This window comes from Arvicola amphibius, chromosome 2, assembly GCF_903992535.2.
Source record: "Arvicola amphibius chromosome 2, mArvAmp1.2, whole genome shotgun sequence".
Classification (NCBI taxonomy): domain Eukaryota; kingdom Metazoa; phylum Chordata; class Mammalia; order Rodentia; family Cricetidae; genus Arvicola; species Arvicola amphibius.
Window position 1 is genome coordinate 179,905,436 of NC_052048.2, and position 27,114 is coordinate 179,932,549.

At 41.6% G+C, this 27,114-nt stretch overlaps 1 protein-coding gene across 1 annotated transcript in view; it reads right to left on the bottom strand.

The window, feature by feature from the left end:
- Chchd3 (coiled-coil-helix-coiled-coil-helix domain containing 3) overlaps positions 1 to 27,114 on the bottom strand; it is a 270,287-nt gene that overhangs the window by 41,751 nt on the left and 201,422 nt on the right. The window contains exon 6 of the mRNA XM_038320000.2: positions 9,871 to 9,941. Coding sequence (XP_038175928.1) covers positions 9,871 to 9,941 — 71 coding nt within the window. The remainder of the gene's footprint in view (positions 1 to 9,870; positions 9,942 to 27,114) is intronic.

The following is a 27,114-nucleotide window of genomic DNA, read 5'->3' on the forward strand; positions in this document are numbered from 1 at the left end:
ATGAAACTCCGCAGTGATAAGGCACAGACAGACCTAATAAAGCTACCCGCACAGCATTCTAGATATCTCAAGTCATCCCAATTTTACGGGCAGACAACTTCTTTGATACATTTTTTAGTCATGAAAACTTTTAAGATGGTTAACTTTGCAAATCTGACATAGTGGCAGAATTTGAAATCTGCTTTCCAGAAGTATGCCTGGACATTTTATAATGTGGCAGGGAGGTCATACAATAATTAACTATAATTGGCCCTCCTGCAAGCTTCATTGCTCTCTGAATGGCACGCAGAAAGCAAAATTATGTTTCCTTATCTTTGAAAGATCAAAAGAAAAATTAAAGAAATTATTTTTACCTGGTGCCTTTACAAAGTAAACGAACTTTAGCTAGTATTAAGAGGAAAAACTTAGAAATTACTTTTGAAAACTATGACTTATGTAGTTAATTATGCAAATAAGCAAGGATCAATAAACAAATTCCTTCAAATTCACCAAGTTCTCCCTTAACATATTATGATTCTTGGGAAGAAATACGCTATCGCTTTGGCAGAATCTTCATTTATCTAACTAACAGGCTACAATTAATATTTTATATAACATGTAAGGAACGCTAGACTCTTAATGGATTGTATTGATTAAGGAAGAAAGTTCAATGCTAATGTTCCTGTAAGGGAAAACAGAACAATCTGTTACTTTGACAAGGGAAAGTATCATGAGTTCACAACTTAGGGCCATAGACCTAAGCAGGGCAGCTTGGCTGTTGCGGTCACTCTACGCAGTATATGACAAGAGCACGGGAAAGAAGACCCCCAAGGAATACCAGCAAACACAACTGCCAAGTGGCAGGGGCTCTGGGCCACAGCTAACTTGGCTGCACTGTCAGGGATTTTTGGCGACACTTGTGCCTTCTTCCCCCCAAGCCAAGGGGAGAGGAGCATTTCCACAGTGGCCTTGACAGATGCACCGTGTCCAGAAGATGGCTGCAGTTTGTGTTGTCTTTTATGGGAGTAGATAACAGGCTTATAGCCCTGTCCCTGCCTCTTTCTGTAAGACACCATGAGACAGGTAGAAAGTTGTGTTGTTTATGTGTGTGTGGGGTGGGGAAGCAGAAATTTGAATTTCAAGTGTTGAGACGACCTAAGCATTTGCTTCGATTAAAAATAGTGTGTTGTAGCAGGAGGTCGCTTGTTCATTTCCTGACCGCCCAGACTCCTGAAATAACCACATAGAAACTGTATTAATTAAATCACTGTTTGGCCTGTTAGCTCTAACTTCTTATTGGCTAGCTTTTACAATTTAATTTAACCCATTTCCATTATTTTATATTTTACCATGAGGTTCATGGCCTACCAGCAAGGTTCCACCATCTCTGTCTCCAGTGGCAGCTCCATGGCTTCTCCCTGACTTTGCCCTCTTTTCTCTCAGCATTCAGTTTAGCCCCGCCCCTGCCTAGCTCTGTTCTGCCCTGCTCTGCTATAGGCTCAAAGAAATTTCTTTATTAACCAATGGTATTCACAGCATACAGAGGGGACTCCCCCATCAGTGTGTGGATTAAGCAATGGAGATACAGTTCAAGAAACTGAAAACAGGCCGGGCGGTGGTGGTGTTCACCTTTAATCCCAGCACTTGGGAGGCAGAGGCAGGTGGATCTCTGTGAGTTCGAGGCCAGCCTGGTCTACAAGAGCTAGTTCCAGGACAGTTAGGGCCGTTACACAGAGAAACTTAGTCTCGAAAAACAAAAACAAAACAAAACAATAACCTCTGAACTTCTAACCACAGACCTGAGAGCAGGGCTCCATTTATGGGTTTGCAGAGCATAAAATACCAACGGTCCCTCCTCAACCACACATATCCAAACGTAATCAATTCCAAATGCTTGTTATATACATATATATGTATACATACATACATACATACATACATACATACATACATACATACAAGCATCAAACACTGGTGTATTTTAAGGCTTTCTTTCCTTCTAACTAATTTGAGGCTTGGGAAAATAAGCAACCGAAAGTATAGCTTGAGAGCCAGGCCTGCACTTCAGATTCCTGATGACATCATCAATAACAGACTTGAGAGCAGCCAGTGCCATATTGATGTGAAAGAAACAAATTAAAATCATCTTTCCCCATAGAGAGCAGCAACAATTTCCTTTTCTTCATTTAAAGCCTCTCGGCTTCAGGCCCTAAAAGGGTGACAGTGACAGTTTACATTTCACTGATGGGCACTAAGACGTCAAAGACACAGTTATTTGCTGGGACTCAGTGTGTTAAACAGCCAAGTCCACATTCAGCAAAATGTGCTTTTGCTCTGAGCAGCAGATAAAAGTATATTCTTTTCAGAAAAGACGTTTTTTATGCGTATGTGTGCGCCTGCTCACCTGAGTTTACATGCACCACACGCATTCAGGTTCAGGTGCTCCTGGAGGCTGTAAGAGGGCAGTGCATTTCTTGGAACTGGAGTTACATTTTTGAGCCACCTGATATGGGTTCTGGGGACTAAACTTAGGTGCGCTGCAAGAGCACTCATTACACACTAATGGCTGACCTATCTCTCTAGCTCCAAAGTCTATTCTTAAGCACAATCTGTAACAGAATTGAAATTCTCCTTACATTCCACAGGGCACAAGAAATACTGCAGGTCAACACAGGTGAGCTAATGTTTATAAAACAAAAACCAACAGATAACCCTGAACTTCTAAACAGGCAATTATAACCAAAAGGGGAGGTGCAGAGGGCACAGGTATATTTGCTTTATCTCAATTTTGCCTCTTCAGTTTCTCTCACTGAATAATCAAGATGTCACTTGGCTCTAAGGGCCATAGGGAATTAAATGTCACCACTGCAGCTTCTCTATTACCTGATCACAGTCCTGCAAATTAAAATAAAAAAAACGGGGGAGGATACAAATGCAAAATTTAATTAGTAAGCAAAAGCCCAAATTCTTGCCCAAAGCCCCACTTTTTCTGGAATATGCACTCTTTCTTCTCGTGTAAACTTGCATTATGAGGGAGGCATCTTTATAACACAGTCAGTCACTCTAGCTCTGATGTAACTGCTGTAGCAGCATGCCCAAATAATGGTATTTTAATACAATCTGTGTTCAGCAGAAACTAAGTCAACTGGCTCATTTCGAATCTGATCAATGTGAATTAGTGTCTGACTGAGATAAACCATTTGATCATTTCAAAATGATCAATAGGAATCATAGATAAAAGATTGTTCATGTACGCTTGGCAGGTTAGGTCCATTCACACAGCACTAACGTAGGTTTTAAGTAGCCATCAGTAAGTATGAAGGACAGTGTGCTGGAAACCTGTCAGCAGCAGACACAAATACACAGCAATGGCATATAATGTTAGTCCTTTTGATGACAAGTGATTCAATAAAGCACCAGAGTCCTGAAATGCTCCCAGAGCTCAATCTCAGAGCACCTAGGACAAGCAGCAAGACAATACTGAGTAGCTCAAAGTTCTGAAATCACTTTTAATTAAAAGTGTAGGTGGAAAAGTAAGTAACATAAATTTACCTAACTAAATTTCTAAGAGAGATTTAAGACTATTAATCAGAGCAAACTCTGTACCTGCAGTACAATTAGTCCTATTAATCTAATATTTCCAAATTGAAGACACATTGGCATTTGGGCACACTGACTGAGGTATCTAACAGAATTATAAATTTGCCAGTCAAAATCTTATTTAATTATTGTACAGCCAATTAAGCAGGATCTTTTAAGCACTGTTGCTTACAACTGCCTATGATCCACACTGTAATGATAGCAAACAGGAGAAACACCCGCAAATGATACCAGCCCCACAAGGCCTTGTCCACACTCCAGAAGAAACTAAATAGTCTTGTCAAAGTGGATCCCCAAAGCCCGACATTTTAAAGCTAAAGGGTTTGACATGGAAGAAACTCTTTCAGGAGGCAGTGAAACTCACACAGACCATTTTATCTGTACATGTTTTACATAGATTCCACAGATACTCTAAAACCACCTCAGCTTTATTCTTCCGGGCTAGCTAATTTTTACTCCTTTATGAGGCTAGCCCAAGGTTCTTCCCAGGAACCTAGACTTCTAAGTCAGGACCACGGCTTCCCTCAAAGATAAAAGGGAAGCTCCTCCTGCAATCTGGCACACAACAGGCTGCTATTACCTGTATTCATGTGCGATCTCATACATTCCTTTACACTGAAAGAAAATGAAGCCAAGTTAGGAAGCTCAACCTCCAATGAAGCCCTTCCAAAATTATTTTCCAAGATCCCATGGAAGGTAGAAACCAGTCCCTACCTATTTAAAGGACAGCCTGGGAAGAAGTACCAGCCAATTCTAAAGTGCTGACCATGGCTTTGCATTATCTTTATTGTTGAATAGTTTCTTTCTTTGGTATGTGCTTTACACTTGCTTGATCTTTGCTTTAAGAACAGCTTGTGTGCACAGAGTGGCATTCTGTTTTCTATATGCTGATGTATGAGCACCAATCGACCACGGAGGGCTGGGTCTGACAAGGTCCTGCAGCACTCACTGCTTTGCTGAGACACATCTCTGAAAGCTATACTGTCATGTGTGTGCTTGGAATCCTGGTTACACTATTGACTCACTTGGGGTCCTTATTTCTGTTGCTGTGTTAGGAAGCCCTATTACAATCTATACTTTGTGGGATGTCTTTCTGTATGCTATGAATATGTATTGCTCTCATTGGTTGATAAATAAAGCTACTCTGGCCTATGGCAAGGCAGGTTAGAGCCAGGCGGGAAATCCACAGGAGAAAAAAAGTAGAGTCTGAGAGACACAAGCAGCTGCCCAAGGAGCAATATGCCTGGGCACCACTGGTAAGCCAAGGGCCACATGATGATACACAGATTAATAGAAATGGGTTAATTTAAATGCAAAAGTTAGCTAGTAATAAGACTGAGCCACCAGGTAAAGATTTATAATTAAAATTAAGCCTCTAAGTGGTTATTTGGGAACTGGTGGGTGGGACAGAAATGACCAATTACAGTGTACTTCTTTGGCACAGTTTTATAATTTAAATATAATAGTAAGATCTAACATTTATTGAACACTTATTTTGTGTTGGATTTGCCCTAAGTCCTATGCATAACAATCTTTTTTTGTTCTTTGCAGTACTAAGAACCGAACCCATGGCTTTAGGGACACTAGGCAAGTAGGTACTCTACTCTGTGAGCTATACTCTTAATCTGATGTAACATTCATAAATGTAGTATTTTAATTAACTATGAAGAAGATAAGGCTAAATTCAGAACACAATTTTCAGCCATATTTAGTAGCAGGATGCTAACACCAAATGGCCACAAGCTAGCATCCTAATTGCTCCACGCTGAAGGCAGTAAGCAACTGCCCACTACAATAACTGTGAAGGACTAAGTTCTCCTTCCACCATGAGAGTTCTAGGAATTGAATTCGGGTTGTGAGGGTTGGCAGCAAGTGCTTTTACTTGTTGATTTGTTTCACAGCTAAAAACTTAAAGCTATTAATGGAAAAAACTACCTGAAGTAAAAATTAAATGGTATGAATTTAATTGTCTTTGAGCTCTGTAATTCTCACCAGAATAGTGTTGATAATGCTTAGAATTTATTGGGGAAGTAGCTCTCTCACTGCAGCAGAGTTCTGGACTTTAGAAAGGAGCGTCATTTGAAAAGCTAATCTTCCCTCTTCTTTTGCAATACAGTGCAGGTCCCGCTCAAGTTAGGTGTCCTGCCTTTCTCACAGACATACAGACCACAACGGGGGGAGGGGGGGGGGTGTCACATCGGAGTTTCTAGGAGTGAGTGCCATGTGGATGAGGTAGAAAAACACCACTGTTTCTACCATGCTCGAACTCTAGTCCGCCACACTGAAGCTGCAGCTAGTATTGTAACTAGCCCTGGAGTGGCTTGGCAGGAGGTGCTGACATCAACGTTATTAGCCATGTGCCACCTCAAATGATTTTCGCTTTCTTTCCTATTTTGGTGACTTCATGGGAGTCCCACTTTAGGAACAAAAATTGCTCCTAAAATGGCAATTTAGAAAGTATGGCTCTCCTGCAGCCAACCAAGGTGCATCTAAATCAATCTTCTTCCATCCAATAGAATTAACTAAAGGACTAAAGGTCCTTTCTGTGTTTGTTGCTTAAGTGAATGCTGAGTTCAGGTTCAAGATGGTCAGGCAGCTTCAAAGAGAACCTTACAGGTGCTACATAGGTGTACAGACAGGAAGCAGCCAGAATAACTGGACCAGACACGATGGCTGTTATGTAATAAAATATAGTACAATGCTTTGGAACAGATGGAGGGTCATTATGTCTTAAGATGGTCAATCTTTTAAGGAGACACGGGACTCTTCTAAGCAACTTTTATCCTTTGAAGATAAGAAGTCTTTTTTACAGTCAAAATGCAAACCAAAATAGGACACCCTGGGATGCTTGGTCTAGCGGGCAGCAGGCAGGAACAACAACACAGACACAGTGAGCGTCTCTCTAAAATACCAATCCTGAAGCTTCCTCACAAAGTGTGAGTGAAGCCTGCACACGTGCTGCCATCAGAGCTGAGAAAACGGTAGGATCTGAAGGACACTGCGCTGACGACCCTCGCTGCTGACCAAACACCAAGGATGGGAAGGCTCAAGTATGGGATCGAGAATTCACTAAAACATCTCAGAGAACTGATTTAAGCCAAGGTCAGCTATAACTCATTGCTCGAAAATGGTAACAAAAAAATTAGCCAAAGGAGGGATACAGAGGCAGTCAGGAGAGATCCAAACAGAACTGATACTGCTCCCGGGGCCAGTTACCTGGCCAGTAACATCAACCACTGACCCACAATTCTGCGAACTAGGGGAGCATAGCCATGCTTCCGTGCACAGGCTACTGAGGTCTCATGACTCGGTCTTTCGTGTCCTATCACCCTGATACTACATGAACTGAGGAGTCAGCCAGCAATAATTTCTACCATGAGAGAGGTTCCAAGCATTTAGAGGTGAGCTCTCAAGGAGCCTGATACAAACCCTGACCTATCTGTGGCAAGGGCAAAGCCTTGTTCGTCAGTTAGGCCAGAGCCCAACTGGATTTTATAAAAAATACTATGTAAGAATGGTAAAAGAATGACGCTATGGGGTTCTGTTCATAACTGAGTTTAGCTTCCAGGTCCACATTCTCCTGTGGAAGTCATAACACTCACGTGTTCTATGGGCGCTCTCTCTCCTCTCTCTCTCTCTCTCTCTCTCTCTCTCTCTCTCTCTCTCTCTCTCTCTCTTTCTCTCTCTCCCCTCCCTCCCTCTCCCTCTCTCATTTTCCAGGAGCATGTATGGAAGGATGGCACAGTGCGGGTACTTCGGGAATGATTTTTCTCATCTCAAACCACACATTTCCTTCTAGAAGAATCAACATACAGTTTCATAACCCACTAAACTCACAGTCTTTTTTTTTTCCAGTTTCTTCTGTCCCAAGAATGATGGATTCAACTGTATCATCCTTACATTCAAATTTATATACTAAAACCCTAATGTTTACTATATCAAAACATGATTGCATTTAGAGCTTTTAAAGGGGTACTTAAGGGGTGGTTGTGGTGGCACATCTTTAATCCTGGCATGCATTTGGGAAGCAGAGACAGAAGCAGAAATAAGGTTGGGCTCTAGTCTAGTGTCCTTACATATTTTTAAAAGATTAGAAGATAGGCACGAAGCAAGGGCACACAGGGAGAAAGTGGGCATCTGCAGGCCATGAAAAAAGATCTCAGAAGAATCTAACCCGAAATACTGGGTTTGGATTTCATCTTCCAGTACATTGCAGACCTGGAATTTAATCCATTAGCCAATCATTAATTCACACCCAATCTCAACAATCGTTTTGCACCAATCTCCTTGTACCTGCTGAGAACTCCCACCTAGTACTTTCTGTTCCTTTTTCTAATTTGTCCAGACAAGCCTCACACCCACTATTAGATGTCTACTACAAAGTACTCAAGTCAGGGTGCTCGTAGGCTCAAACCTTTCCCACTGACTTCTTACTAAATGAAGACCCAACTTCAGCCTGGCAGCTGGTGACCTGTGACCTCTGCAGCTCTATCTTGTGCTGATCTCATGAGTCAAGCCATTGATCTTCACTAAAGTTGTCACCCACCAATAAAATAGGACATCTTCTTTGTCCACCCACTCAATACTTTTTTCAAGTCACAGACAAATGCCATGCTCTTTAGGAAGACTCCATAGATCATTCTAGTTTGCATTAGTTTCTAATTTATTTACTTATTTTTATACTGTTTATCTTATGCTGAAAAAACATCAAGCATCCCAAGTGAAAGGTTCTCAAAGTATGAAGACAAAAGGTTTTTGGAATGTTACTCTCAGCACCAAAGATAAATAACAATATAAAAAATACATAAGTTCAGTACTATGTTAAAAAATTATTTTATGTGCATTGGTGTTTTACCTGTGTGTATGCCTGGCTAAGAGTGTCAGGTGCCCTGGAACTGTAGTTAGACAGTTGTGGGTCGCCGTGTAGGTGCTGAGAATTGAATCCGGGTCCTCTGGCAGAGCAGTCCGTGCTCTTAATCCCAGAGTCGCATCTCCAGCCACACACCGCACTACTCTTTAATAGCTCAACACCCAACTTCTTACCTAAATTCTTTGTTTTGGACACAGCATCTTATGAATCCTAGGTTTAGCCTGGCTTAATGTGTTACCAGGGATAAAACCCAGGGCCTTGTTCACAACAGGCAAATAAATGCTCTAGCAAAAGTGTGTCCCTAGCCCTTTATCTAAAGTCTTCTGATCTTCAAGAGTAAGATTTGCAGTTAGACACAGGGGTGCACACCGACCACCCCAGCACTTATGTGGTGGACACAAAGGAATGAAGAATGTAAGGCTGGCTATTTTACCAAGTTTGAGACCAGTCTGGACTTACAAAACTCTGCCTTCAAAAAATAATTAGATATTAAATGAGTGGTTGAACTGTGATTCGCTGTTGGACTTCTCTTTTATCCCCCCTTTTTTCTTGCTAAAGAAGACAGAAAGTTTCCATCTATTTAAACACATGTTAAACCACCTTTAAAAAAGAATCTTATTTTAATCAACATTTAAGTAACACAAATATTCATTACCATATAAACTGCACCGAAGCAGAAACTAATAATTCTACCTTAAGGTTTAATCATTTTATTAAACGCTTATAAACATGGACAAGGAAGGAGGTCAGAGCTCAATGTAATCTTATACTAAATCTGTCACAACACCTTTTTTTCTTCACTAATTTGTACCCGTGCTACTAATAGGGGATATATAATAGAATCCTTTATATACTCAGTAAAATATCTTCTAACCTAATGTGAGAACTGGCAGCAAAGAGAACGAATAAGGCTGTGGGTCATGGGCACTTTGATCCATCAATTACACAATATTCATTTAGATATCACAAGGATTAATAGATGTAGCAATTTAACCACACCTTCATAATCAAGGGCAAGGTAAAGTCTATGTGTTCAAGGCACTTGCAAAAAAATAAAAATAGTTTAAATGCAAGAAAAGAGGACATCCAAATTTAGACCTGCCCATCATTTTACTACATAAAAGTGAATGTTTTCCATGTTTTCATTAAATATAGTAACAATTTACTAGAACCTTCATAGTTAAGGGCATTCTATGTCATCTATCATTCCAAATTCAAATTCTCTTACCATTTCTTTCATTTTCCATTTAGTTCATAAATTGGATTGTACATCAACAAGCTTTCATCAAATGCTCCAGAAAAGCAGGTAAAATGGTTACATCTCAACCACCCAGAGCCACTTCCAGTTGCCCCCAGCCCGAGCAGGAGACACAACTGCACTTCCAGCTCGGAGGCGGATCAGCGCGGGGTGAAGAACTTACTTGAATTTGGCTTCCACCTCTTCAGCAGCTTTCTGATACTCCTCGGTGGTGACTTTGTAGAACTCTGAGCTCTGTGGACAAAGTCGACAACATTTTCACTATGTAAGAAGACAAACTGCTCTGAAGATTTAAAATTTCAAAACATAAAAGGAACTTCGTTGCAGCCACTCTGGAAGTAAAGGGATTTCTGGTTTAAATGGCACAGTACTTAAATAGTTGGAAGGCCACCAATTCAGATAGCAGTACTGACAATAATATATAAATTACATGACAGATGGTCATACTAACTCGTCATTATTTGATCCTCCTGAGAACATTGTCAACATATTTTTGAAGGAGGCCTTAGCTCTGTCTTACTTGGTTTTATAGTGCTGCAGAATCAAAAGATTCTTAAGCTCAAAGAACAAAAACCATGCATACTCAGATGCAAAAGCAGTATTTACTTTGCATAATATTTTGTTTTCACTATGGAGCATGGTGGTATATGCCTTTAATCTCAATACGCAGGAGGCAGAGGAAGAGAGGCAGGTTAGTTCTGGGCAAGCCTGGTCTACATAGCAAGTTCCAGACCCTACGGGGGGGGGGGGGGTGGGAGGACAATCTTTGATAGAACAAAGAGATAGCCTGTTCTCTTTCACATGACTATCAGACCCTCAACACTTGTAATCATCAGTCTGAACAAAAACGTAGATAGTAATTTCAGCATAAAAAAGGCTGCACTGTGACATGAACTCATGAACAAACCAATGGCTTTCCATGGACGCCAGGACAGAAAATGACCCACTGTGACAGCTGCTAGCTGATCTGAAAGCAGACTCAGTAGAGGGGTCAGCCTAAATGACCCATGAGCGCTCACTGGGCAGTGCAGAAGGATGCAACACAATACAGGGCTCTATTGTGCGCCTTCACTCCCTAATCACTCAGGTTTCACATCCACAGCTTGGAGCAGTTTATTTTTTAATAAATCATTGTTGGTTGGTAAGAAAATGAAAATGAAAGCCTCCTCACACCGGTGACCCCTTTGCATTTAACAATCTGGGTTGCCCAATGACAGTCACATCCAGGTTTCTAGGATGCAGATAAAATCAATAGGTATGTGATTAGACAACAGACGGGGGTGGCTGGAGCCATGGACAGGTCACCATTGGAGATGATGAATGGCTCTCTATCAACCTCCAGTCCCCTACGATGCTAACATTTACTATAATCTTATTTGGGCTACGATTTATCTTTCTTGCACCTGATCAATAAAGATGAACAGAACAGTTGTAAGGATCGATTGTAATTTTTTATCATTTTCAAGCACAAAAGTGCATTTCTGACGTGAAGACGGCATCCTAAGTGCACGGCCTCTACAGCTTAAAAAGTGCAATCTGAGTGGTCAGCCACACTCTATATGTGGAGAGGTGTTAATTCATCAGTAGGTCTAAAGCTATCAAAAAGCCATTTGTCTTCTCGGACACTGTAGCTTTAGGTTGCCTTTACCTCACCATATGCTTCACTTACAAGATTTCCCTGTGTTTCTCTGCACTACTTAACTTGAGCTTTTCCTGGGCGATTTTTAACAAAGGAGCAATAAAAGCAGCTCCCAGTGACTAATGCCAGAACACTGTTCAATGAAAAGTGGGCATTATGTCACGATACTGGCAACACAGTAACATGTTGGCTAATATGTTCCTTTATAGTAAAAGCTAAAACTTTAACAGCTGGATAAGACTAGGCTGAAAGTCCTGGTTTGGGGTCTAGCCTGTGACCTTGAGCCAGTCATTCAACCTTCCCCAGCTTCCTCTGTAGTATTTGTAACCTGTAAAATGTGGCAGTTAGCATTGCTTAGTTATCTAACAAGCTGTTGGAGCAGTCAAGTAAGGTAGACGAGAGCTGTGAAAGAGTTTGTATAGTAAAAACAATTCTGAATAAAATAATGGTGGGGGTCTAACATGTGTAATTCCACTCTGGGCACAAATGATCAAAAACAGTAAAGTCTTCGATCAAGTTGATTACCATGTACAAAGTGAGAATTTTGCTACTCTACAAATCAGTGAACTGCCTTTCCCTCTGTGGTGGCAAAGGCAGGGAAAGCGACTCCAGTTACAATCACTACAGTGGTAAATACGGAGCAGCTGTGCCTATGGCGCCTCCAAGCTCACTAGAGAATTCTCAAGCGAAAGCTGAAGGTTTTAGTTTGGCTCTATACTTCCACCTCAGTGACCAGTTCCCCATACTGCATAAATCTTTCTAAGGATAAAAAGTCCCAAGAAGGCAACACTACATAAATACTTAAGTATATCTGAGATATGTAGACAGTATTTAATTAACAGAAATACTTATTCAGTTAATACTAGATCCTTATTACCCCAATGAAATGTTCACCCAGGGAAATTAGACCTTCAAGAAAATTTCAATCCAACATCAAAAAGAAACAATCCTAATGGAAGGCAACAGTCCAAGTGTGTGGATGCTATTCCTGGAGTTCAGAAGATCTAACTTCGACCTCAGAAAGACATCGAAACATACACAGCATTCATTCAAAGCCCCAAATCCTCAGTATGTTTGCAATGGGAGAAAGGATGAGAGCTGGGTGTTCCGGTGGAAATCTATATAGCAGAGAAAAAGAACTAAGCATGCATACATACATGGTAGAATGTAATTCATGTGGTTTGGAAAAATGCAAAATTATCTTCGATTAGTTCTGCGCTGGTGGCAAGAAGGGAAGAGTAGGATGCCAGGAAGAAAGGAAGCCCTGAGGGGTGAGGCCCGTGGCCCTGCTCTGTTCTTTAAAGTGAAATGTGCATATGCTGCTAGACTTGCTTATATTTCACAATATACAAAACCTGCACTGCTTTCTTCTGCCCACAAAGGGGCTAATTAACAATAAATGGTGTAATTTGCTAGAACATAAAAATGTGTTCGAGGAAGGGGTACAGGCTTAGTGGAATTTTAATATATTCTTACAAATTAAGTCACTACACACACTTACTAAACAAATGTGTCTTTTCGATTTTTCCTTAACTGCAAAACTAGAGTCAGATAAAGGTCAAAAAGGTCCTCACATTTCACTCAGCTTCACCTAAGAGCATGAGTGGAACTTTACAACCCCACAACACCTGTATCTAGTGGTCTAACTAAACCTTAGACTTTGAGTGTGTGTTTGTGCACCTATAGAGGCCCAGAGACTGACGGGTGAGGGTTTTCTCTAACTCTGCCACACTTTTTCAGACAGGGTCTCTCACTGATGCCAGAGTTCATCAATTCGGCAAGGCTGGCTGGACAGTGAGCTTCAGCCTGTCTCTGCTGCCTCAGTACTGGGATTATAGAGCCCTGGGCTTGGCCTTTTATTAGGTCCTGGGGGTCCAAACTATGCTTGCATGACAACACTTTACCAACTAAGCTGTCTTCCCAATCCCTGAACTCTAGACTGTACAAACATTTCCAGAGGGGTGTTCATTTTTCTGATCTAGGACCTAATCCTCGACCATCCATATAGCAGTTCATTGCACAGTTGAGTTTCCTCTAACCTATGATAGGTCCTTTGATTTTTGCTTGTCTACTCTTAAGCTTGGCACTTCTGAAGGACACTGGTCAGATAGTTTGAATACCTTATAGTACGGCTTATTCCTCGTGACTGGAACAAGCCATGTTATGGGGCAAGAGTCCCACATAACTAACCTGCCCTTCTCTTTCTGCACCTGTTGCCAGGTCTACTCTGCAACCATGACAGGTGTATTCAGCTGATGCATGTAGTTTTAAATAACATTACTACATATCTATATCACAGAATGGTATGACAAGCTTCAAGTATTTCTTTTTTTAATTCAATAGTAGAAAACATGTAACAGATTAGAAAAAGAATTTCAGAGAATAATCTTCAAAGAGTTAGCAGCTGTTCTCAGGAAAGAATAGATTTCTTAAAGGGTGACTGTGGAACAGAGAATTGGAGGAAAAAGAAGAGGGAAAGGAGGGCCCCTAAGAACTAGAGTGGGACAGACCTATATCAGGAAATCTAATGCCCCCTGCTCCTTAGGTTACTAGCACCCAGTATGCTCAGACTGCATTACATGTGGGGAATCTCCTTCCTGCTCCCAGAAGGTATTTGCCAAGCTGAAAAGAGCTACCCATTGCTTAGGGCACGTGTAGACTAGTGCTTGTAGGTAAAGAAAAACAGAAATGGGGTGGACGGTTCAGATGTTCTCCCGGGGCTACATCTACTCTAGTTAGAGGGCTTAAGGAAGGAACTCCAACTCTTCTCCCACTAGCCGAGGAGCCCCCAGGACAAAAGGTCTGTGCTTCGCTGTCACTTGTGGAGTGTGGAGCGCGGGGGATTATAACCCTGAATCTCAGGGTTGGGCTGTCTTCAACTACTTTTCTATTCCCATGAGAAAACACCATGACCAAAGAAACCTATAAAAGTATTCTGGTGCTCATGGTCCCAGATGGTAGTAGAGTCCATGACCATCACAGTGGGAAGCATGAGCACACAGGCAGGCATGGTGCTAGAACAGTGAAGAGATTACATCTAACTCAAAACCAGCCCTCAGTGACACGCTTCTTCCTTCCCAAACATTCAAATGTGAGCCTACAGAGGCCATCTGCATTCAAACCACCATAGAGAAGAAGCCAAATTTTTAATGTTTATATTTATTTATATATTACTTTACCCTGAACATTTCCTAAAATTGTAAACTAGTGGGTTGCTAGAACAAGAAACAGTGAAAAGTTGTCAGTACTTTTGAAAAATGTACAGCAGTCATCTTTACAAAGGTGTGCCAAACAGCTTTTTTACTGATACTGTCTGCAGATGACTGGCTGAACCCCAGACTGCTCCAAGAGTTCTGGCCTCTCACACTACCTAGCAGCACCAACTGTTCATACCCCAAGTCAACAGGAAACAGAAGCCCAGTAGAACATCTGCTTTTGGTGTTTGTGTCTCAAGACAGCTGATACCATCTTACTAATTAATGTCATGGCTGTCCTTTAAAGTAAAAGTCCTTCTGCAGCAGAGCAAACCTACACGAACTGTTTCTACCTAATCATTTTACAATGTCAAAATCTGTTTCAAATAAATAATATCTGTATTTCTTATGTCTAAAGGAGGATGTATATAATCTCTCGATATTTGTTGATACACCAAGTGTTCATTTTGTAGGGGGAGTCCCAGTAATATTAAAAAAAAAAAAAAAAAAAAAAAAAAAAAAAAAAAAAAAAAAAAGAACCAAGAGCTACCTGTTGGTAAAACTGTAAGATCCAGAAAAGAGTAGCATAGACACTGGCAAGGATCACATACAAAAGTTTGAAGCATCCTTTATTTATTACGATCAAAGCATGCTTTATGATGCATAAAAACGTCACAATGAAACTCATCACTTCTTACAATATGTTAATAAAAATAAAAGCAAAGATTACAGTTTTTATAGAAAGAACCAATAAGAGATGTTCATGACCTTGCAAGGGGGTCTTTCAATAGAAAACTACTGCTTTAAGAAAAAGAAGCCCACAGCTGTGTGCTGTGGGACAATGGTCTGTACCCTGTCACTTGTATTTTAAATAAACACTGATTGGCCAGTAGCCAGAAAGGAAGTATAGCAGGCAACCAGGCAGGAAGTAGAGGTGGGGCAACGAGAATTCTGGGAAGAGGGAAGTTTCAGTCTGCAGTCATCTACCAGACACAGAGGATGCAAGATGTGACGGCCTCCCCAAAAATGGTACCAAGCCATGTGGCTAACACAGACTAGAATTATGGGCTAATCTAAGTTATACAAATTAATAAGAAGCCTGAGCTAATAGGCCAATCAGTTCTGAGCGACTGCAGGACCAGGTGGGACAGAAACCTCAGTCAAGTATGACCTAAAAGTCAAACACACCTCTGTACAAATTCGCTCTTGCCTTATCAGCCTCAAGAAAAACTCCTGACATGATTGATGTGTCTGCTTGTGGCATGGATTGGTGGCAGGTAAATATTCTGTAAATCAAGTACTAAAGATCTGATTTATTAATATCTTCCTTCTAGATAAAACTTGTTTTGATGTAAGCATAAAATGTTTCCCACCAAGACTTTTTGTGAGAAAGTAGACTTCATAAATTCAGTGTAGGATATTATCTTTGAGATGGTTCAGCGCCATGAAAACCCAGGTATAGCTCTGCCTTCTCTTATCAAGCAAAATGTGTTCCTCTGGGAGAATTACCTCTAGAACAACAATTTAAGTCTTTACATTTGGTCTATGCTTCTGTCACATGTCCCAGAGGATAAGACATCATTAGAAACACTAGGCATTTTTACTTCCTGTATTAAAACATTTTCCCGACCAAGGCACCGGGGACCAATTAGAGGAAACACAAGCAGCTGAGTGGGGAAAGACTCCATTGTACATAATTTTAAAAATATACTTCATTTCAATCATGAAATTTTCCCACAGAATAATAAGTGTACCACGGTGGTTAGGAAGAACCTTAAGGTCAGATACCAAACCACAGTTCCTTGAAGAACAGAATCACTCAACCTCAACAGGTGCATCACACATCTATAAAACAGGGACAGTAATGACAATCACCCAGGAAGATGCTTTGAAGAAAAAAATACAACAGTTCATGGGAAATGCTCTGTAAGGTACCTAAGACAAAGTCAGTCCCCAAGCAGAATACTGTAAAGCACAAAAGTTTTTTCTAGTAAAGCAGGCACCACCGAGTCAAGGTGCTTACACTCCTCTGCCAGATCATAAGGTGAATGGGAAGGTGATGAGGCTTGGGCGGTGCTGGGAATGTGGATAGCTATATTACTAAATAGCCCAGGCAAAAAGAATGTTTATTGTGGTCACCCATAACTGTAATGACAGCCCACATAAGTCTGTAGACAGGAAGCCATTGAATTCAAAGCCTGCACTGGCTACAAGCCTTGCCTCAAAACATACATAACTTTTCAGCTTATCACCACCAAAATGAAACTAACTCAATAATCAGCCCAAATGCTTTAATGTGAGAACTCCTCCTGATGTTAACTTTTACTGTGTATTATGAATCTTGAAGAAATACTGCCCATCATGATTCCACAGTAGGCTTATAGACCCTTTTATTTTGAAGGCTCTTCATAAGCAAAATCCTATGGAATGGTCTATGAGAAATGCTAGGTTAAGAAAAATTCACCAATACTTAAAAAATGCAGCTCGTCTTCTCTTAAAGCAGTATTTTCCCATGAGCTTAGAACTAACATCCAAATATAAAGGAAACAGAAGTTGGCAATGCTGAAAATGATTCCAAAGTTGATGCCTCAGACTGCTACTTTTTACCAAGTATAATAAAAAGCAGGGCATTACACTGAATTTTGAATATTTTTATTTTCTGTGTATGTGTTTTGGCTGTCTGATATCCACAGAGGCTAGAAGCAGGAGTTGGAAACCCTGGAACAGAAATTATAACAGTTGTGAGCAGCCTGGATGCTGTTCTTAACCACTGAGCTAGCTCTCCAATTCTTAACTGAATTTTTAAATATAAAATAGTTCTTTTGTTTTTTTCAAGACAGGGTTTCTCTGTGTAGTCCTGGAACTCACATGGTAGGCCAGGCCGGACTTGAATTCAAGAGATCTGCCTGCCTCTGCAGCCTGAATGATGGGATTAAAGGTGTGCGCCGCCACCACCTGACTAGTTTTATTTTGGTTTTTTTTTAAATTTCCATTTAAAAAGTATCTATTTTTAGCTGTGTGTGTATAAGCATGTGCACACAAGTACGGGTGCCAGCAGAGACCAGAATGTGTCGGATAACCCACAACTGGAATTATAGGCATTTGTGAGGTTCCTGACATGGGCGCTAGGAACCCAACTCAAGCCCTCTGCAAGAATACTAGAGGTTCTTAAGTGTTGAGTCATCTGTCCCACATCTACAAACTTTTTAAATTGTGCATGTGTGTGTGATATACACACATACACATGTATATGTATGTATGCATGCATGCATATATATGTATATATACACATATATATGTGTATAGTGTGTGTGTGTGTGTGTGTGTGTGTGTGTGTGTGTGTGTGTGTGTGTGTATACATCCCCAGGACATCACATCCCTTGAAACTGCAATGTTTGTGATACCCAATATGGGGGCTGGGATCTGATCTGAACTCTGGTTCTCATGACTGAGGAACAAGTGTTTTTATCTCTGAGTCATTTATTTAGCTGAGATCAATTCTTGTTAAGGCAGCTTGCTGCTTTAACTTAACCTGTTCCTTCAGACCTCTCTAGTTAGTTGTCAACTGGCCACCATTCTTTCCTCTTTTCTGCTCCCATGCCCCTTGGATTCCAGTAGGAATACTTGGAATCTATGTTCCCACAGCTTCTCTCTGGGTTGAGCTAGTGACTCATGTGGCCATGCAAGCATGCTAGTTCAAACCAGAGCCTTGAAACCCTGCCACAATAAACACTATCCAGTAGATGAGATCCTATCCACATCAATCTCCAGTTCACTCAGAAGGAGAGAGTTCCGGTGAGACAGGAGCTGCCAGCTGACACCAAGTGAAGAAGGGCTAGAGATTCAAAGATGAATAAATGGTGGCTGTTTCAGGCCAGAGTTTGGCATCGTTGCTTATACAGAAAAGTTACCAATTCGTGCCCTTTCTCTGTGTTCTCGTGAAGAAAACACCACGCTGAACCAACAGCATGGGTCCACGTACCCTAGGGGTATCCTGCCAGGGTCTGTGTAAGAAGCATTCTCCATAAGCCCATGCACTTTCTGAATGTTTACTCCTCAGTCAGTTGGACTATATAGGGAAGCTGGGAAACCATTTGGAGGAGACCTAGCTGATAGAAGTAGGTCACTAAGGGCCAGGTCTGAAAGTCACAGCTGGGTCACACTGCTTCCTGGTCTGTCATGGTGCGGACAGCTTTGACGTAATGGTCTCACCACTACAGATAGAAAGGATCCACTTCGTCTCCCTTACTATGACAGACTAAAAGCCCATATAACTGTGGGCCAAGATAAACCTTTCTTACTGTATGTTGATCTGTTAGGTACTGGCACAGGGATAGAAAAGGAACAAATACATACATTGTTCTATTCCTTATTATGGTAAGAGCACTTGAAGAAAGCACATGACCATAATACTGAAACAATGTCACACTGGCACCATTAAATCTGAACTGTACTTCAATCTTATTCAAGACACAGTAAGACAGAGACAGGTCTAAAGTAAACAAAACGATGTGATGCACAAAGAACCGCAGCTAACATGCCCCTCCCCGACAAGTGGCTACCAGGTCTCAAAAGAGGTCAAGACTGTGTTACACTCCAGTCACGGCAGAGACAAGAGCCCAAGAGACAAACAGCAGTTCAGGCACAATGTTTGATTCCCCATGAAATACAAAGTCTGGGTACTGCAAACCAAGGGTTGATGTACTTGTCTAAGTATATAATCAGCTGACTAGGTCTTTTCCTCTACTTGTAGCCTTGCTAGCTTCCTTTGGCATTTAGGGTTTTTCAGGGCTGGAAGACGGCTGCTGCACTTGGTTATTCTGCCCATGTTGTCAGGAGAAAGAAGGGAGGCTGAAGTAAAGGTAGAGGCCTTTTTCAGAAATTCCCACTTACACAGCTTTGGCCAGAACTGTAAACCATCCACAAGCATGGCTGAAAAGGCTGAGGAATTGAGGACTTTTTGTTCTCTGCTTATAGAGTAAAGAGAAGAGGAACCTGTAATGGGTCTCTCTGAGTCAATTTATCAAACCTGCCAGAGAGCTTGGGTGACTGTAAAGTAGCAAGATGATTTTAGATGCGACCATTTCAATCTCTCTTAAAATACAGGTGTGGCGGTGGCAGGGACATGGGGCACGTTTACCCACCTACTTACTATCTAGGAAGGAAAAGGGAACCACCTGTGGCAGTGATACCCTCAAGTTTCTCTGGGCTGGCTACCACAGAAGTGTCAGAGTGTGCGATACACTCCACTTTGTAATTCTAGGTGTTTCACATTAAAAGTGCATGGAAACATGCACACAGACACATGCTGCTGTGCGACGTGACTTGAAACCATGTTTTCAACTCCTAAATGAGGTCAGAAGAAGCACAGGCACATGCAGGGTCCTTGCAGTGCTTTGTCAAGTCTGGTTCCATTCTCCTGTAAGCACTGTGAGCCTACCTATGGCACACAAGAAATGAACACACCCAAAAGGCCAAAGCAAAACTGGTTCATTAGCTCTTGGTGTTTCACAGGGATAGAGGAGAATGTTATACAGCAAATCATGGCCAAGGTACAAATGATTCTAGTGGCCTGAGACTACTTTCCAAAGAACAGTTCTGCTCCTTACTGTCTATTCAGAGCAAGGGATGGAAGGAAGCAGTTTGGGCTGTGCAGACTGGCTCCCCTCTTTTCATAATCATCAACTACCCTTAATGACAAGTCTCTCCTGGTCTATAACGCCTTAGATATATATATCACTTGAATGGCCAGCCAATTCCAACAAAGGTCTGGGTGCCCAAACAGTAGGAACAAGTTAAACACATACCTGCTGTTGAAAAGCTGGGTTCATAGTCTTATTTATAGTTTTACTACAACTCCCCCAGGATCCACACTGTAAGACCTCACCAGTTAGATGCTGGTCGGTATGAATCCACTAAGGTGAAATCAGTACTTAGGAGCCCAACTTAAAACTGTGTTAACCACAGTCCAGACACTGTTCCAGGCAGGAAACCCCGGCCACTAACTCTGCATTAGTTACCCTTTTCATCACTGGGACAGTATGTGATAGAGTAACAGGAGAAAATGGTAAGATTTAGTTCAGAGTTGGGGGGGAGGGCTGGCGCAGGGCGTGTAGCAACGGAGGCTCCATCTGCAGTGGCTACAGCTTGCAGTAGACTTATTTCATCTCAGGGTGGCCAGAAAGAAGAAATCGAAGGCAGGAATGAGGTTGGTTACAACCTTCTTAATCTGACTTTACACCACCATATCTACCATGTATGTCCCATGTCTGTAACCTACCAGAAGAGTGCAACCAGCTGGGGACCAAGTATTCAAACATCTGAGCTGGTGAGGGACCGTTCACAATCAAACCACAGTACACTTCATGGTAGCAGGCATCCTTAGCAGATTCTATGATTGATCTTTTCATAGAATTACACAGAACCAAGGGACTGACTTTGCAGAACAACTACATCTTTACCATGGGAATTTTGAGTTATACAGCTTTTAAAAAAATCATGATTGATCTAGTTTATCTAGAGGTTTTACCCCCTTCCTCCAAGACACCAATTAGATGGCATAATGCCAGGCTCAGCCTTATACTCTCTAGGCTGGCAGAAGGACGGTGGAAGAAATTTGAAATTCTTCCCAAGGAAATGGGCCCAAAATAGAGAACCTGGCATCTTAAAGAACCTCTTTATGAGCCTTTGAAATTCTCAGCTTTGATTCCACAGTCTCCTGATAATTTCCTTCTATCCCCTTCCCCCCTTTGCACTATGGAAAATAGATACCTCAACAATGTGCCCAACTGCCAACATGGGTTCAAATGCGTGGTGTATCAGATCCAGTATTCTGTTTCTAAAAGGTACCCTTGAATGGGCAAGGCTGTGTAAACAGTCTCACTTTCATATTAAAATGAGGTGATCCTATCAGGAGCACTAGACAGTCCAGTCATTGGCAGGGAGCCTGGTTTTCCTTGTGAGGGACAGAGGATCTCACCATCATTCCTGCAATGCTTAGGTCCTGAACTGCCACTAAATTATCACTGTAACTGTATACCAACTGAAAAGGGAGACAAACTCAGCTGCCTTTGTCTTGTGTATGCATGAAGTTCAGAGGGCTAGGTATTTATTCTGAGTGCCTTAAGTTTCTGTTAATGGGCACCTGTGACTATCCTAAGTAAAGCTTACTTTTTTTCAGCCCTACTTAGTTCAAATCCATTCTACTACTGATCAGTAACTAATGACTTATTACTTTCTATGGGTTCAAAATCTTAAATACTATGATAAGATAAAAATGAAAATATCCCCGTGGGGAAAAACCTCCCAGTGTCTTGCCCTAGTATCTCTCCTTCTTCCTTTGAAAGTAAATGGGATCGCCCAAACTACAATTCCCAGCACCAGCACAACTGTCATGTGGGACTTGCAACTAAGCTGCTTTTAAAGAGAGCTGGCCTCAGCTAGCTGAAAACCTGCTCAGATCTTTCTGTTCTCCTAAAGCCCTTCTTTCAGTTTGCAATGTACACTTCAGGGTTAGTGCCTCAAGAGCCATCTTGGCTTACAAGAAACCTTGAGAGGAAAGTGTGTTAGCACATAGGGATGGACACACAGAGCTCTCTGGACAGAGACTACCACGTCAGCCTGTGAATGCCTCAAATCTACAATTAAACAAATGAAAAAATACACTTTTCTGATTGAAACAATTCTATTTTTATGAAATATGAAGTCAAACTAATCAAGGCCAGGCTCTCTTTAAGCCCCATGATGTTTGCTTTTCATACACCCTGTGGGCAGCTTCAATAAAGCACATGAATGACCCCCAGGGAGCACCGTTCTCCCAGCTGGGCTGCTTCTCTAGTCATCAACCTGTGTCCTTCCGCCTCCTTCCCTTCCCAGCAAAGAACAGGGAGAAGTAGAAAAAGAAAATTATAGCTATGTTTAAATTCAGCATTCAATCTTACCAGCTTTAAAAAGCCCCATTTCATAAAAGTCTCACTGTCTCTGGGGTACCTTGGCAAAATTAATAAACTGCTTTTGTAATCACTCTCTGAGTCCGTCTTTACTATTACTCACAGAAGAAACTAAACTATCCAGGCTCTTTCCAGTTCTCTAACTTTATTCCAGGAGCTTTAGAAACTTTGCTAATTACAATCTCGTGGGGTTTGTTGTTGTTGTTGTTGCTGCTGCTGCTGTTTTTCCCTTGACTTAGTTTTCCTAATAGAAAACAGTAATCCTAGATTCAATGACAGCCTTGGCACCACAGAAAGATAACTTCAGCTATATTCCCCGTGCCTCAGTTTCTTCATCTGGGCAAACATGCCAAAAAGATTCAACTGTCACCATGTTGGCTAGTCTTATGTCAACTTGACATAAACTAGAGGCAGGGACCCTCAATTGAGAAAATGCCTGTGTAAGATCCAGCAGTAAAAAGTCTTTTCTTAATGAGGGAGGGCTCAGCCCATGGTGGGTGGTTCTATCCCTACGGTGAAGACTATGGGGAGCAAGTCAGTAATGGCGCCCTTCCTTGGCCTCTGCATCAGCTCCTGCCTCCAGTTCCTCCCCTGTTGGAGTTCCTGTCCCGACTTCCTTTGATAATGAACGGTGCTGTGGAAGTGTGAGCCAAATGAGCCCTTTCCTCCCCAACCTGCTTTTTGGTCAAAACCCTAAGACAGCCACCTATGCTTTCTTTTAACTTAGTTCAAAAAGCACTGAAAGTCTGTGCCAGACGCAGTGCCCAGAATTTGGAGTGCTACGGTGATGATGATGTGGCCCCACTTTCACAGTTTACGACAAATTGTGTGAGACATAAATTTAAAGATCCAATAGATAAATGTGTAATTAGCGAAGCGCCATTGGGCTATAGGGTCATAAAGGGAGGCCTCAACTGATAGGAAGCGTTTGTCAAATGAGTCTCCAAAGTCCTTTATTTCTCTAGTATGCAACTACCCTTCATACTCAGTTCCTGGTTTAGCTATAATTTTATTTAATTTCCAGTGTTACAATTCAAGGAGTACCTCTGATTTCTCTCCTCTTGTAAAAGTTTGTTCTGACCTCTTTAGTAGTAAGAGAGATCTGCCTATCTTATGAAATGAGGTCCAAGAGGAAAGAAACCAGAAGCCATAGCGCAGTTTGAAGAGCAATGTGTGAAGTATACATGCACACGCACGTGCGTGCAACACACACATCGGCATATTAGTAGACAGAGATTCTGAAACCAACAGCTGTAACCCTTGAAGGATAAAGTTTTCCTTCTAAGTTAGTAGCCATCTATATAACAGGTCTTAGCATGAATCCATGCAATATTTATAAGAAAAATCATACTGTATTCATAGTCAGAAAGCACTACTCTGGAATTCTTATTATGTCATAAAGTTGTCTAGATAGTCAAGCGTGGGCCAGAAAAAGATGGCTCTGGGTAAAGACACCTGCCGCCAACCCTGATAACCTGCGTTCAATCCCTAGGACCCACATCAGGAGAGAACCAGCTCCTGAGAGTTATCCTAGGATCTCTGCTGTGTTATGTGCACCCTGACACGATGCACACAAATAAAACATAAAATTTAAAAATTAAAAAAAATCTTGAGCCGGGCGGTGGTGGCGCACGCCTTTAATCCCAGCACTCGGGAGGCAGAGGCAGGCGGATCTCTGAGTTCGAGGCCAGCCTGGTCTACAAGAGCTAGTTCCAGGACAGGCTCTAGAAACTACAAGGAAACCCTGTCTCGAAAAAAAAAAAAAAAAAAAAAAGAAATAATTCTTAAATATCCTGAGAAAGTAGTCCCATTTTCCATTTTATTCTGAACAAGCGACAATATTTCTCTGAACTTACTCTATTCTGTAATGATGCCAGGAAAAGGATTTTGTATTTTGTTTGCTGCTCTCTTTGCGTCACCCGTTTCCACTCTGCTCTCAGACTTGGGAATCACACACCTGAGACCTTTCTGCTCTTGCTGAGGTTAGTGTCTCACTGTTTCTGTACAAGGGTGAGACAAAGCAATTTCACAGTTATCAGAAGGGTTATCAAGAGAATTTACCAGTATGTATTGCAAGACCTAGAGAGTAACTCTTGAATTACTGTGTATTGCCAGCATGGGCACCTCTCATTCTCTTGAGGGCTCTGAGATGCAGCCATCACTCTTGAGGTCGCAGGTCTTCCTTGGGAAGTGTTCAGTGAGGTGACACTGTGTGCACATTTAACAACACATACTAGATGGCTTCATAAAGAAACTCAGCACATCTCAGCCTCAGCACCAGGGTACCCTAGCTGGTCTCCTCTCACCTCCTGTGGAGAGGCACTATGTAAATCAACAAATGGACTCTCCTGTGTTTCCCCAGCACAAGTGCTAGTGAAAGTCTTTGAAGATAAAGCCAACCTGAAACTGGGATGGGAAAGCCTTAAATGATAACGCTTAGAGGAAGGTATGTTCAACTTGCAGTTTCTAAAGTCAGTGCAAATGTGGCCTAAAACAAAAGCATGAACTTAAGACTTTATTAGCACTATTGCAGATCAACTAATATCTGTCAGAACAAGGGAGGTACGGAGAAGGTTGATGGCACCCCAAAAGGCCAGTGGATGGAGAGCTGAAAGCAACTAGCTGATTATAGTCACAAACATAACTGGCTTTCAATTTTATAGTGTCATTTATGCAAATGCCCTGGGAAATAGCAAGGCTTGTCACCCATTCCAGCACTCCTTGGCTTTGCAATATCCATTTGAACAGCTGAAAATATGATGGCGCTGACCACAGAGAAGCATGGGACAACAGAACCCAAACTCTAAGGATCTTAACTGAGAGAATGGGAGACCTCTGAGCTCATTTGCCTGGAACCTAGGCTGAGAAGCAGTGAATGACAAGTAGTTTTCTCGAAGACACAGCAAACAGGTGGCAGGCAGCCAAAGGGAAGGAAGCAAGGCAGGTGAAGGGGATGGATCTTTGCTAGGGATAAAGTGCTGAAGGGAGGAGAGAGGTCCAGGAACGCTTGGCTCTCCCACTTTTGACCAGAATATGACTTCCCACTACATGACTCGATCTGATGGTTTTTAGCAACATGAGGCAGAGCTGTTCTCTTACTGAGGTGCTTTATCTACCTAAGTGCTTCTCAACCTTCCTAATGTTGTGACCCTTTGATACAGTTCCTCATGTTGTGGTGACCCCCTAAACCATAAAACTATTTCGTTGTTACTTCATGATTGTAAGCTGGCTACCGCTGTTAATAGTAACGTAAATATCTGAAATGTGACTCCTAAAGGGGTTCTGACCCACAGGTTGAGAATTGCTCATCTACATCACTGGCTCATGCTGATCCACAAATTCTACTTCAGGAGAATTTATCTGAAAACAGAGTAACCTTCCCATCCTTTCACAAACATGACAGCGCTCATGGCTCTGTTCCTTAGCACTGGCTGGGCAGTACCTTGAAAGTGAATGAAATCATTTGTTTAGAATTATTACCCTTCCAACCCACAGCAAATAGCAGGTCTCGTAAAGTGCAGCAGCACACACCCAAACTTGGCACTTCCTTCCTAGGGATGCACTTCACCTAAGGATGAAGGGGGAATGCCAACTGACCTCAGTGGAGTTAAGCTGCAGGCTTAATGATGAAGATGCAGCAAAGCATGCTGGAGTTTGAAAGACAATTTCATCACATGCTAGACAGTTATTTGTGGCTCCTTTGAAGGTGACACAGATAACATTACTTGATGAGTAAAAGATATTTACTCATTAGGAACCATATCGCTCACCTTTCAATGTACACATTTAACATTTATAGTCAATAAAGTCTTAGGACCTTTACTTAACACCATTACTTAATACAGTCTTGGGACTGGTGCTGGCACTAGTACAGAATTATCATCCTTTGTAAACCTACTTTTGTTGCTGGCATTGTGTGCTTAAATGGGTCAAACTCAGAGAAAAATATAAAATCCAGCCATGGCAAAGTTAAAAAAGGATTTTTATTGTTTTCTAAACAGAAATTTTACTTAACTGAAAGGCCATTTAAAGAAAATGGCTCAGTAGTTAAGAGCACTGACTGTTCTTCCAGAGGTCCCTAGTTCAATTCCCAGTATTCACACGGTTTCTCCAACTGTAACTCCAGTCTCAGGGATCTGACGACCTCTTCTGGCCTCTGAGGATACTACTTGAATATGGTGCACTGATTTCCATGCGGGCAAAGCACTTTATATACATTAAAACAAACAAGCCTTCCTGATAGGCTGGAATGTGGTTCGGTATTAGGTTGTATGCCTATCTAGCAAGACAGGAGTACATGCACGCACTCACCCCTAAACACACACGCATTTCTTTCCAGCTGACTCACATTCAAATTCTCTCCTTTGTAACACAGATGAATTGCCAGTGACCAGATGTGCAAATGGGCTCCTTGGTTATTTGCTAGGAAAAGTATAAAGCAGTACAATTTGTGGAACTGCCTTTCAATAATGAATACTGATGCAGAAGTTCGAGCTCTACAGATATTTGGAACAAACACTGATACACACAAAATTAGGGTAAACATTAGTCCATCACAGAGCTAATATTGAAAAGGTCAATGACAGAGGTCAGCTAACATAAGATCATTTTCATTCAATGGATAC